The sequence below is a fragment of the Callorhinus ursinus genome, unplaced genomic scaffold, assembly GCF_003265705.2.
Source record: "Callorhinus ursinus isolate GAN/ISIS: 27379988/994484 unplaced genomic scaffold, GSC_fseal_2.0 scaffold25, whole genome shotgun sequence".
In the NCBI taxonomy this organism is placed as follows: domain Eukaryota; kingdom Metazoa; phylum Chordata; class Mammalia; order Carnivora; family Otariidae; genus Callorhinus; species Callorhinus ursinus.
In genome coordinates, this window is record NW_027397087.1 from 2,062,483 (window position 1) to 2,075,319 (window position 12,837).

General features: G+C 43.6%; 1 protein-coding gene across 3 annotated transcripts in view; it reads right to left on the minus strand.

The window, feature by feature from the left end:
• SCG5 (secretogranin V) overlaps window positions 1-12,837 on the minus strand; it is a 55,681-nt gene continuing 42,844 nt past the window's right edge. The window contains exons 4-7 of one of the 3 annotated variants that reach the window (XM_073876760.1): window positions 11,664-11,776; window positions 4,486-4,539; window positions 881-1,007; window positions 1-547 (exon numbers count right to left, since the gene is read on the minus strand). In XM_073876760.1, the coding sequence (XP_073732861.1) occupies window positions 471-547; window positions 881-1,007; window positions 4,486-4,539; window positions 11,664-11,776 (371 nt within the window). In that variant the 3' untranslated portion in view covers window positions 1-470. The remainder of the gene's footprint in view (window positions 548-880; window positions 1,008-4,485; window positions 4,540-11,663; window positions 11,777-12,837) is intronic. The other 2 variants (XM_025884464.2, XM_025884466.2) reach the window with 2 other exon arrangements.

Below are 12,837 nucleotides of genomic sequence, written 5' to 3' on the forward strand. Positions count from 1 at the left end.
CATACACATTTATTAAGATGTAGCCAAGTGAAATGTGTCCGTTCCTCCTCTTGAGTAAAATCTTCTTTACTGATGTGTAACAACGCCCAAGGGCTGGGTGAACTACATAATCAAAATCAAATGCCAGCTTTTTACAGACTTTGCCAAAAGAGTGCAGCCCGAAACACCATTTTAAACTGCAAGATATCTGAGGACACTTCATTCATAGTCTTGCTTTTTGCTGTTGCTGATATATACACTTTAATTTTAATGTTCATCGCAGATCCACATTTAAAAAGAAAAAAGTAGTAGAGAGCAGAGCTGTCAGTGTGAAGGACAATGCAGTATTAAAATACAGCTGCTTTTCATCCGTACTCGTCTAAATTAGAAACATGCTGCCATTCACAGGGGCTCTAATCACACGTGCGCATAAGCAGTACTGAGGCCTAATGGGTGATGTGGGTTCTTCACTTTATTCTGGGTCCTTATCCTCATCTGAAAAATGGGGGACCGACTTCTTGGCAACCACATTGTCCAGTCTCTGTCCTTGTAGATACGGATTGACACTCTGAAAAAAATATAGTTTGGTATTATACCTGAACATCAGATACAGACATCTCACAAAAGACGTGAGTTTGAATTGCTTCTGGCCTAATGGGTTTAAAAACAAGGGGCGCCTGGGTGGCTGTCATTAAACATCTGCCTTCGGCTCAGGTCATGATCCCAGGGTCCTGGGATTGAGTCCCACATCGGGCTTCCTGCTCGGCGGGAAGCCTGCTTCTCCCTCTCCCACTCTGCCTGCTTGTGTTCCCTCTCTCACTGTGTCTCTCTCTGTCAAATAAATAAAATCTTTAAAAAAAAATAAATAAAAAAATAAAAACAAGGTAACAGTGGTACTTACCACCTACCAAATGATTACTCCACTGCATCTTCAATACCTCGGTGTCTGACTGACAGATGTGTCTAATTGTGTCTTTCACGCAACCAAAGAGTTCTTTATCAGATGCACTATGTCTCCCTCCTGCTTTCTGGTACAAAGATTTAGAGTGAACCAGCTAATAAGTTCTCACTACTTAGATACCAAGCCCCATACAAAATAACATTATTATTCTATGGCCTTATTTAGTGGGAGAGAGCATAGGAAATGCATTAAATTATAAGAATGTTCTAAAGAAGACAACAGAGCAGGACCAAGCGGGAATTAGCATCTGCAGACTGGTCATAGGACATCCCGGTGCTGTACTGGTTCTATGCCAGTGTTCTACCTCAAGAGGATTCATCAGTGGCCCTAGAATTCTTCCCTCAGTCAAGTTCAAAAGCTAAAGAAAAGAACTAAGCTATACACAAGGTGCCTTTATTCTTGACTCAAGATGTCGTAGTCTGAAATCTTTTACCTGTTGCTCCTCTGAATGAGTCAAGGTTTTTCCAGTCCTTCTCTAATACATATCTATTTTTTGAGGTTTGGATTTGAACTAGTAATTGGAGCTTTACAACATAGTATTTAGCAAGCAGAAAAAATTTCAAAAGTTTTGGAAGATATTTGTTTATTGAAGTCACTTTCCGGTAACTGAACAAAAATATAAGGAAGAAGCTATAGTTACAAATGATCAGCAATTCCAAGGCCCCGTGAATGAAGGGTGGCAGTTCACAGGTGGGTCTCTCTCGCCAAGGAGACACTGTCTGCCTTGGCTCTTTTGAAGGGTGAGCAGGTCATTCTCCAAAAGAAATGGACCCTGACTTTAGTATTTGTAAATGTCCTTCCACATTCTCACAGCTGAAAGCATGAATCATGAAAGGCCCTACTCATCCAGCAAAAATGCATTACAAACAAGCTGAGAATTACAAAGTGTGCAATGCCTTCATATCTGAAAAGGGACATGTCAGAAAAACACAGTACTTTGCTGGGAAGGCATCCTTAAAATACTTAGAATAACGAAAATACTTTTTATATCAGAGATTGTCCACTAGAATGGCCTGGCTTACTCCAGAGAGTCAGGTTAGAATCTCCAGGTAAGTGAAGCAAGTGTAGACTGAAATAGTGTACTCAATACCATCAATTTCTTCATTGTTTTTTAGTAATAATATTTATTCTGAAAATTCTGAGACATTAAAAAGGGCATGATATTTTCATACTTAACAATGTATGGGAATAAAAAGTTGATAAACCCTTTAAATAAAATAAATAGTAGATTTCAAATATTAACAAGATACATCTTAACAGTTATAGTTTGCAAAGGTGATCATTTAATGGGAAATTGACCTTTTACTCATGAAGCAACTCAGAATTCAACTGGATTTGATCGAATACAGAAAGTTACATAAAAACCACCTAGGAGTCTGTTGTAACTCCAGGGAGGATCCGTCTTCGTAAAGGGACTTTCACAGGAGCAAGTCCTTCTGCCCAGACCCAGAAAATGACAAATATTGGAGGGCAGGGGAAGTAAATTAATGAGGAAGCAGAGGGAACCATCACTTGAACTTTTTTTTGATAAATGTTCATTAGTATTGAATCCTATACATAAGAGGAATAATAGTATGATACTTGGTTTTAATTATACTCTGAAAAACTCAAGGCACTTATATATTTCTCTTCTCTCCTGAGTGAGAGAGACTGGCTAGGTTACAGAGAGAACATTTTTTCCATTTCATAACTGGAAGAAACACTGGGATCAGATTCCTGCTTTTGATGTCCTTTAGAAATCCACAGCAGATACTGAGCTTCGCTGGAGACAGCCTTGGTGATTGGCACACTTGAGGAGGTGAGTAAAGTCTTCAATTAAGTGGAAACTTCACCTGAGGCTTTCAATTAAGTGGAAGCATCACCTGAAGCAAGTTCTGTTTCCCCATCAGTCCTGAGAAGGCCAGGATTTATGGCATGACCATGAGTTTTTGTAGCTGTCTGAGAATAAGAAGAACTTGATACCACTGGGTCAAAATGACCCTTATTTTCATAAATTCTAAGCCTTTCCTATGTGGAGGAAGTTGAGGCCAAAGTACAATCCTTTATAACATGTGTCCTAGCCAGAATTCTTAGTTTTGGTAATCACGGGTCTCATGGACAAATGACCTGAAGCCTGACCCACGGTCATTAACCAAGTCAGGGCAGAAGGAATGGTGAGCCAGGAAATAAATTAAAGCTTCATGCTAAATTATTCATCTGGGGTCGGTCATTGGTCTTATTTGGAAATGTTCTTGTGCCACGGGGAGATATTCAAGCGATCTTACTGGTAAATTATGTGTATTCTGAGCTCCTGAAATAGAATTTCTTGATGTTCTCTCAAGACCACATTACACCCTTCGGACCCTTTCTGCCACCATTTGCCACTGGAAACTGTATTAAAACCCTAATAACCCTGTGAACTCTCTGGAAGAAGATCTGTTTCCAGACAACTTTGCTTCTCAATAGAAAACTGGCCACGTGTCATTTGTATCTTGTTAGGCAGCACAGGGGCTTGGAACTTTCTGTTGCGGGGGCCGTCAATTAATGCTGCATCCAGAAAATCGACATCTCCTCAAGCACCCTGACCGGATTTGGCAGAACCATGTAGGCCGGCCGCAACTACCACTGTCCAGATTCCCAGATGTTGCCAGGATCCAGGAACTTGCCGTTCTAAATAAAGTCAGTGGCTTTGGGTATACGGTTTGGTTTGTATATCTAACTAATGTGGTTACTCTCTGGCAGCACTATGCTGCGGAAGAACAGGACTTGAACTTTCTCCTCCACCTGATCAGAAAAAGAAGGCAGGGGGCCAGGCACTCTGTCCACGAGGGCACCCATGGATTATCAGAACAGACACTGATCACTGATTCAGCCTCGGGGCCATAAAATGCACTGGAAACTCAGAGCAAACTTGACATTCAGCTTTACAAGAGGCAACACCACAGCGGCTCCATGCACGACTCCCAGACCAATGTGCCACCCTGGGCCGCCCTGAGATGGTAAATACCTAAGCCTGCCAGCAAATTCACCCGCCAGCAGACAAATATAACAGATCTAGTGGACTGTACATCATGTTGGCTAGGCGAAGAAAAAGGTATGTAAGAGGAATGAGGTTTGGTCATCTCATCTTTTACCCCTACATTCCTTCAAAATTACTGCCTGGAGCTTGCAGTTCAGCAAGCACTTCCTTGTTCCTGTCTTGTGTTTTTATATAATTGGTGCAAATGTGTGAGCAGTTGCCCCCAGTGGCCTAGAGCCCCTCTGAGGAAAGACACCCTCATGTGCTCCCTGAATTCCCACACCCAGAGCAGGAATGCAATCCACATTTCGCGAATGCAGTGGAGGTGGCTGGATCTCCACAAAGGGGGGCTCCGCTAAGAGCCATGCGCTAAATCGTGGACAAGCCATAGCAGGAACCAACGGCATGGCCCTTGTTCCCCAAGACCCCAGTCGTGCCCTCCCAGGATGGCACAAGAGAGGCTTCAGCTATTTTCCGACCACGGAGGGTGAGTTACACTCAGAAAGCTCCAGACGTCCCACCAACAGCCCAGCCCACCACACGTTACCCTCCGCCTTCGTGTCTGTCCTCCCTTCATCTTCTCATAAAGGAGTTTCTTGTTCTAGAATGGGGAGAAAAAGAAAACACAAATGCACAAGTATGGATCAAATTTGGTGAGCGTCTATTTTAGAAGCAATACTTGGTGTGTCCCCCTGGATATTTGCATACGCATATTTTGGAAACAAAGCTAGATGAAAGGAATGTCGTGTCAGAAAGATAGACCACAAGAGAAAAGCTGGTGGTTGTGTAGCTTTTAATAAAGTTCTCTGCAATGCCCCGAGGCACCCCAGTGTCACCAACAATCATATAAACAGGAAAATACGACATTCTAAAACACACAGGGCACTGGAAACTCGGCTCCTCACTTTGAACAGCCTTTGTTTAAAACAAACAGTTTTATCTCGTTTTACTTTTGTACCCAACTCCCTTTTTATGAGCTTTACACATAAACTGTTCTCTAGAGGAGTGTCTGACTATTAATAACAATCCTCTATGTCAATAAACGAGACCTTCTGACTTATGCGACCTTTCCTCCTGTGGCTTCAGTCAGTGTGTGCCCCCAGTCAAGACAATCGGAAAACCATTTGGTCTATAACATTTTTAATAGAGTGAACCTTTTAAAAACTGCCAAAAACTTCTTGGCAGAAGGAAAGCTATGTTGGGGGAAAAAAAAACGGGCTCTGTTACCACAGTTTGTATAAGTGTTTCCACATATTGCTGTATTTCAAACACATAGTGGACTTAAATGAGCTCTAGAATATCAGACACATGCTCTGCAGATTTCTCTTCTACTGAGATTATAAAAGACAGAACACTTAATCTGAAGGCAGAACGGGAGAAGGGGCATTGGGGGGACATATTTGTGTTGTTTTTTTTTTTTTCATCAGAAGGGAAATAATGTATAAAAGAGATGATTCATCTTACTCTAAATAAAATATACTGACACTGTTGTTTTTTTTTTTTTTTTAAGAGATGACAGTTCTGTTAAGGAACAAGTTTATACAACGCTTTTATCCTCTGAACTGTTTGGATTAGAGACTTTTTTTTTTTAATGGTAGATTTGGAAATGAAAATGACAAATGCCAAGAATGAGCTTCATAATTTTCATGTTCATTAAAATCTACCCCACCCACAATTTACAATGTGTATCTCTTGCCCAACCTCAACTATGCAGGGAGACCAGCGCCGGGGAGTGAAGGGGCCTCCACTGCCGCAAAGGCCAGTACTGGCCGCAGCCTCAGCCCTCCGCTCACTTGGGGAACTGGTCATTCTAATATTGTAAGGGAGGAAAGGCAGACGTGCAGATCACACCCTAGAAGAATGAGCACATCGCCGTGAGGCTCATTCTTGTCGTCTGTAGTTGCCTCTCCATGGATGTAACAACTCGTGTTGGGCAGAGAATGTCTGGGAGCTTGTGCCGACGCCGGGGAAGGGGGTTGGGAGATGGGGGGCCAGGACAGAGGCTCTTCATGTGCATCGTCAGGATCTGCCGCCTGAGTGGGTGGGAGGGCACGGGGCCTGGAGCCTGAAGGATGGGTGGGGCAGCCCCTCCGCCACGGCAGAGCTCCACTGCGCCACCAGCAGGGTGAAGGCAGCATCATTGTCCTTCATCTCCTTTAGAAGGTTGTGGGGCAGATGATACCAATGAACAGCCTTCATTCAAAAAGAAGTGCAAAAAGTCTAGCAAGTCTTCCTCTCAGAGATGGTCCCTGGGTTTGTCTAAGACCCAGGGTTAGGATTAGCCGGATGATGCTTTCCCACACCTTCATGAAAGGGGCTGGGGCATTCCTGACTAGCTCTGCTATTGAATGGATTTAAAGGCAAGGATTGTTAGGTACAGGGTGGGTAAGAGAAGTATACGAAAGGAACCAGAAGAAAGCAACCCCCTCCCCTGACACCCATTCCCTGTAGGTGGGGTGGGGATGGGGGAGTGGTGAGCCTGTTTTCCATGTGAGTAGCAGGTTCAAGTTCACAAAAAGGGCTTTCCATTGTGCCATCAAGATTTTGGACAACTGCCCAGATCTTGGTTTCAAATTCCATTCCTAAATGGAACCAGGGAGACTTCTCGGAGAATGTCTGATTCCAGGGCCAGGGCAGGGAAAGTACGAGGATCAATGAAGCTGGAATATCTAATTGTGCCATAAAGTAGGAACGTGCTCAGAAAGTGGTGAGGCATGTCAAAAGGACAGAGAAGGCAGCTTGGAGACTCCCACTGGCTAAATCTAGGACAGTCTGAACACCAAAATAAGTAATAATAGGAATCTACAAATCCATAGTTAGAAGAAATAAACCAGTTTTTAAACACATAAATGAATAAGTGGGGGAAGAGGGGAGACCCTTGCTTAGAGTAGAATGCCAGTCAATAAATGTAGAATAAGAGAGTTGAAAATCACCATTTGACAACTACCATAGTTATCACTGATTCTGGAGAGTATCATCAAAGGAGACTAAAATTGTTGGCTCAAGTTCAGTGGGGACAGAACATGTATACAGTCTGAAAGTATCTCCCCATGGATTATTACTTTCAAAGGGAAAAAAACAGTAATTTTACACTTGAGAAACCTGGCGACATCACTTAGACCAGGTCACTACCAAATCTGGGACAAAGTGGCATCACATGTGTCCTGATGTCAACAGTAAGAGGAACATCTCAGAAAGGCATAACTCAAGGCTAATCACATGGAAACATGAGGCAAACCCCAAGTGACTCTTTAGCAGGGTTGAGGTCCTGAAAGACAAAGAAAGGCAGAGAGGGTCCTTGTTGCCCCATTTCTTTCTTGGCTCAGGCTCTGGCTGTCATCAGCTGCTTCCGGGGAAGAAAGAGACCCTACTCACCCCAACGGGCTGATGAAAAGATATGAAAAGCACTTGGAAAAGAGAAACATTTGCTTTTCGAGAGAACTTTTTCCTGAGTAGCAGTGAGCAATTACTGTGTGAAGGAGGGGGCGACTGATACCTACAGTGGCCAGCCTGTGCGTATAGCCACTTGACGCTGGGAGCACACACACTGTCCAAAAGGCAGCCAGTCCTAGACAGGACTCGATGAGACCCCTGTATAGGATGCATTATGAGCCATGAGCCACGAAACAATAAGGAATCTGTTTTTAAAGAACGCCTGGAGTCAGATGGTCCAGTTCAAATCCCAGCTCTGCTGATCATCAGCTCTGTGGTGTTGGGTAGGCTACACAACACCCCCTAAGTCTGGATTTTCTCATCTGTAAAATGGGAGTGATCGGGATGGGCAGATCGAATGAGATAATTCACGTACAGTTTTTAGCATAATGTCTGGCACACAGTAGGTGCTCAATAAATATTATCATTTACTACCATATAATAAAATACAATGACTATTACTCTTCATCTTCATTCCCGTCATCTAACAGAAGGCCTGGAGGGCATGTGATGTGCATTTAACAAATGTCTCTTGATGCATTAACAAAGAGAAAGTAATGCAGGAAACAAGACAGACGCTGATATTTATAATATATGAATCACTGCTAAAGACCTAGCTGAGCTCCAGCTAATGTCAAAAACAGGCAAATGTTATTAGCATATAAGGAATCACGGTGTTGTGTGCCATTCTCTTGTGCAAGACCATTACTTTGTTAACTTACAATCCGGCTGAGCTTAGGAGAGGCTTGAGACGATCATTCTCTATAAACAGGGAGGAAGGCCTCTCAACCCCAGCATAGAAAAGCAAGACATACAGCAATTCCCCTTTATCCGAGATTCTGCTTTCCACGGTTTTAAGTTACTGGTGGTCAACCACAGTCTGGAAGCAGACGATCCTCCTTCTGACATATGGTCACTTACTGTTACATCATAATGCCTACATTATTCACCTCACTTCATCTCATCATAAGAAGGGTAGTATGGGTGCAATAAAGATATTTTGAGAGAGAGAGAGACCACATTCATATAACTTTTATTACAGTATCTTGTGATAATTGCTCTATTTTATTATTAATTACTGTTGTTAATTTCCTACTGTGCCTAATTTATAAATTCAACTTTATCATGTATGTATAGGAAAAAACAGTATACATAGGGTTTGGTACCATCTGCAATTTCAGGAATCACGGGGGGTCTTGGAACAAATTCCCCTCAGATAAGGAAGACTACTGTACTCAATTCACACTTCCATGTGAAGATCAAGCAAATCGGGGCACCTGGTCGGTTAAGCGTCTGCCTTCGGCTCAGGTCATGATCCCAGGGTCCTGGGATCGAGGTCTGCATCGGGCTCCTTGCTCAGCTGGGAGCCTGCTTCTCCCCCTCCCTCTGCTGCTCCCCCTGCTTGTGCTCTCTCGCGCTCTCTCTCCCTGACAAATAAATAAATTCTTAAAAAAAAAAAAGATCAAGCAAATCATGTTTCACTGCCAGGCGGGAATGGGAAAATAAACGAGAGAAACTTAAGTTTAAATAAACACATAATTACAAATGATAAAAGGTGTGTACACATTGTTCCTGGTCATTGATCTGTAATAGTAATCTGTCCAGGTTTTCAAGAGGAGGCAAGGAAAGTTCCCAAGAGAGAAGTTTCCATCTTTCTTGCTTCCTCAAAAGGGCTCTCTGCCCTCAGTCTCTCTCCTGCTTCCTTTTGGTCGTTTCCAGCCTACCAGTTCTTCAGGGTACCTTCAACTTCCTCGAGGGCCGTTGTTCAGTTGGTGGTGCAAGGCCTCCATCTTGGGTATTCTTCTCCCCTTCTCTTCCCTCTTTGCCGTGGTGCTCACGGGATAGCTAGACTATGAAGCTGGACAGCGCTACATTGGATTCATTGTGTTTTCATGCATTTCATCTCAACCACGAAGTGGTAAGCTCATGACCAGTCCCATGTCTGGAAGACAATTGTAAATCAAGCACCTAGCACAGCGCCTGGAACAAAGCAGGCTCCGTATCTTCCACTTGTTCTTTGCTGACCCTGGCCTTTGCTTTTCTTTGGCAACACTTTGCCCCTCTGTTGTGGAGTCCTTCCCAGGGCTCCTCTGTAACCTCCTACTCTTTCCCACCTTCTCTGCTCCCCTTTTTCCCTCCTACCTCCCTCCCTTCTTCACTCCATCCTTTAAAAACTTCCCTCAGAGGAAAAGTTATGCCATTTCCCGTAAACTTGGCATAGCTCTTCTTTCCTCCTCATGCTATATTTACTCCATATACCAGTTCTAGTCAGCTCCCCAGCTGCCTTTGAAATGTCATAGGTTCTCATCACATTGGTGAGGCTCACATGAATCCACTATATTCGTGGCCTTCATAACTGGAATTACTTCAAATATTTTTTTCTTGCCCTTAGTCTGTTCTTTCTCTATCCCGTCCTTCCATATGCCACCAGAATAACCTCTTTTATAGAAGACTTTCATGAGTTCAGTCTCCTATTCCAGAACCTATAGATGTTTGCCTATGGAATTCAACATGTTTAAATTCTGCTAGAGGCTTCAGAATGGCTCCATAAACCAAGTCTTCCTAACAGAACCACTTAGGAAAAAGAAGAGAAATAGAATTAATGCATTTTGGAGGAAGCACAATTAAAGCTGCTGTGGTGTTTGAAGATGGGAAATGTGTCCACGTCAAGGGTAGAGGGAATCAATTCAATGCAATGTTAAAGCAAGGTAATGGAAAACTGAAAGTGGTGATTCATGAGGAGAGGCATCTCTCTCTAAAACAGTCTAAAAGAAAGGGAGAGATTTTAGTCCTAAGACTACGATGGCCCTAGTAATGATGGAAGCAACGTCAGCTGCCAGCAATGAACCGAGCAGGGACCGATAACTCTAGAAAGGCTTAGGCAGGAATATCCGCTCATTCACTCATGCCACAGATGTACTGACCAGCTACTTACACGTGAATTAACACTTCTTAGTACTTTCTCACTTTTCTCACGGGGCTTTTGCATTTGATTACATAGGGCCGACCACAGGGGCATAGATGTGCCCATTCAGTTGTGATCTTCTTTGACTCATTGTCCGAGCCTGTTGGGATCTTCTTGAGTCCCGACTCTTGTCATTCAGTGCTCTCCCTTCTAACTTTGTGTCATCTTTTGAGAAGCTGATAAGTACGTGTCCTATATTTTCTATTACAAACATTTCTAAAGATGTGGAGTGGGATAGCGCCAAGACATGCAGAATACCATGTGAGGTCTCTCTCCCTACGGACATGGACTTTTTCACAAGCTCCCTTTTGGTGAGGTTCTCTTGCCGAGGCTGCATCTCCCCACTTATTCCAAGAGGAGATCATGAAAGAGCTCATCAAGTATTTTGCTGAGGTCCAAATGCACCAATTGTCACTCCATTTCCCTCATCAAGGTGACAAGTAAATGAATAACACCGGCAAGTAGAAGAGTATAGTCAGATTGACAAAACTTGTTTTTAACAAACATATGCCAAATGGTGGTGATTTCTCTTTCCAAGTGCCTACAATTTCTTTAACGGACAGAGATTCTTGCCTTGTACTGACAGCAAGTTCACTGCTCCACAGTTTGGAATTTTGCTTCTCTTTTCATGGAGCAGAATTACATATGTCTGTTTCTAAACTTTTTTTTTTTTAAGATTTACATATTTTAGAGAGAAAAAGAGAGAGCATGAGTGGGAGAGGCAGAGAATCTCAAGCAGACTCCACGCTGAGTGCAGAGCCTGATGCAGGGCTCAATCTTACCACCCTGAGATCACGACCTGAGCCGAAACCAAGAGTCAGACGCTCAATGGACTGAGCCACCCAGGCACCCATTTCTAAGTTTCTGACATCATTTTTCCTTGGTCCCACAGAGATCATCTCCCTCAGTCTAGAGAGATAATTTCCAAATTTTTTCAGTATCCTTTTTTACCAAAAAATAAAAACAACAACAACAACAACAACAACAAAACAGCCCATATACTTCCTATATGACCTTTGTGAAACCCTGGCAAGACTTTAGTATGTGTTATAACACAGGCTGTGGAGGAGACCAGAATCGAAGTCTTTGGAGACTTCAGTTGCTGAGACGGGTTTAGGTCACTGACTCTTGGGATGGGTTGGTATCTTGCATCCTAGACATGCATGTGGTTTGGTAATTACTTGAATTCCCTCTCAACCAGAGATTCCTGAAAAATCAGCTTCCAAGCAATTTTTCTTCTCTCACCCCACCCGCATTGCTCATCCCTGCCATCAGTACCTTCAGAGTATCAGAGTGTAAGATCTACTAGTCATTAAGATTGGACTTACCCACTTGCCCAAGCCTGGATAGTCATGTTCTGGATCAAAGAGGTGCTGGTGCAACTGGAATTCTCGACTGAACTCTGCTGTGTCGGGGGTGTTCTCTAGACATCCGTCATCTACTGCAAACAGCAAAAGGCTTTTGAGGAATGGCCCAGGCATCTATTGTTATTCTAAGAGTGAATTTATTCCAAAACAACCGGAAATCCCAAGGTAAGCATCTGTCCACATCAGTCACTCTGGAATCTGCTAGTCCCAAGCTCTCACTCCTCCTCGCACCTGTGGCAGAGACTGGCTGGCTACTCGCCAAACCCACTTCCCTTGCCCCCTCGGCACACAGCTAATTTCCCAGCCTTGCCCTGCAGTCAGGTGGAGTCATATGGCTGAGTGTGTGCCAGTGGAATGTGGGCACAAGTGATGTATTCCATTTCCAGGCCTGGCCCATAGAAACCTCTGATATGATCCCCGCTCCCACCCACCCTCCACCTCATCGGCTGCTCTGCCTGCTACATGCTGCCAATCAGGGCAACTGGGACTGTTGCAGGTCAAAAGGAAAGATGGCACTTTGGGTGGCTGAGCCACCCGCCCCTGCCACACCCTCACCCACCTCTGGCAGGACCTCACGTGAGCGATAAATAACCTTATGTTGTATTACCACTATCATTTTTATCTGTTATAAGAGCAAATCATTCCTTAACTAGTATACTTCAATTCCACATGACTCATGGTGTTTTCTCTTGGGTGAGCTCCATAGAAACAATTTCAGCTTCTTGGAGAAGGCCCCTTATATAAGAATGACAACATCACCAGACAATATTGAGGTGTGTTATCGTGGTGATGGCGGCAGCTTGGAGTCAGACGGACCAGCACTCAGGGTTCCCATCCTAGCTCGTAAGTGACAGATGGTCTTAATTCCTCGGGAAGATTAACTCTGTCTCTCTAAACCCATCCATCTACGAGAGGGGCAGAATCAAGGACTTACCTGACTGGGTAGCGGTGAGAAAGAGATGATCACACACAGAACACCTTGCACATAATAGGTTCACTCTGCTTTAGTTCCTTTCCCAGCATCTCTTTTTAAATGACAATTGATACTCTGACAGCTCTTTGAAATAAGCTTGTCTTTCAGTCAAACCCAAGAATGGTTATCCCACTTGGCTGTTGCTTTGACCTAAGCCCTATC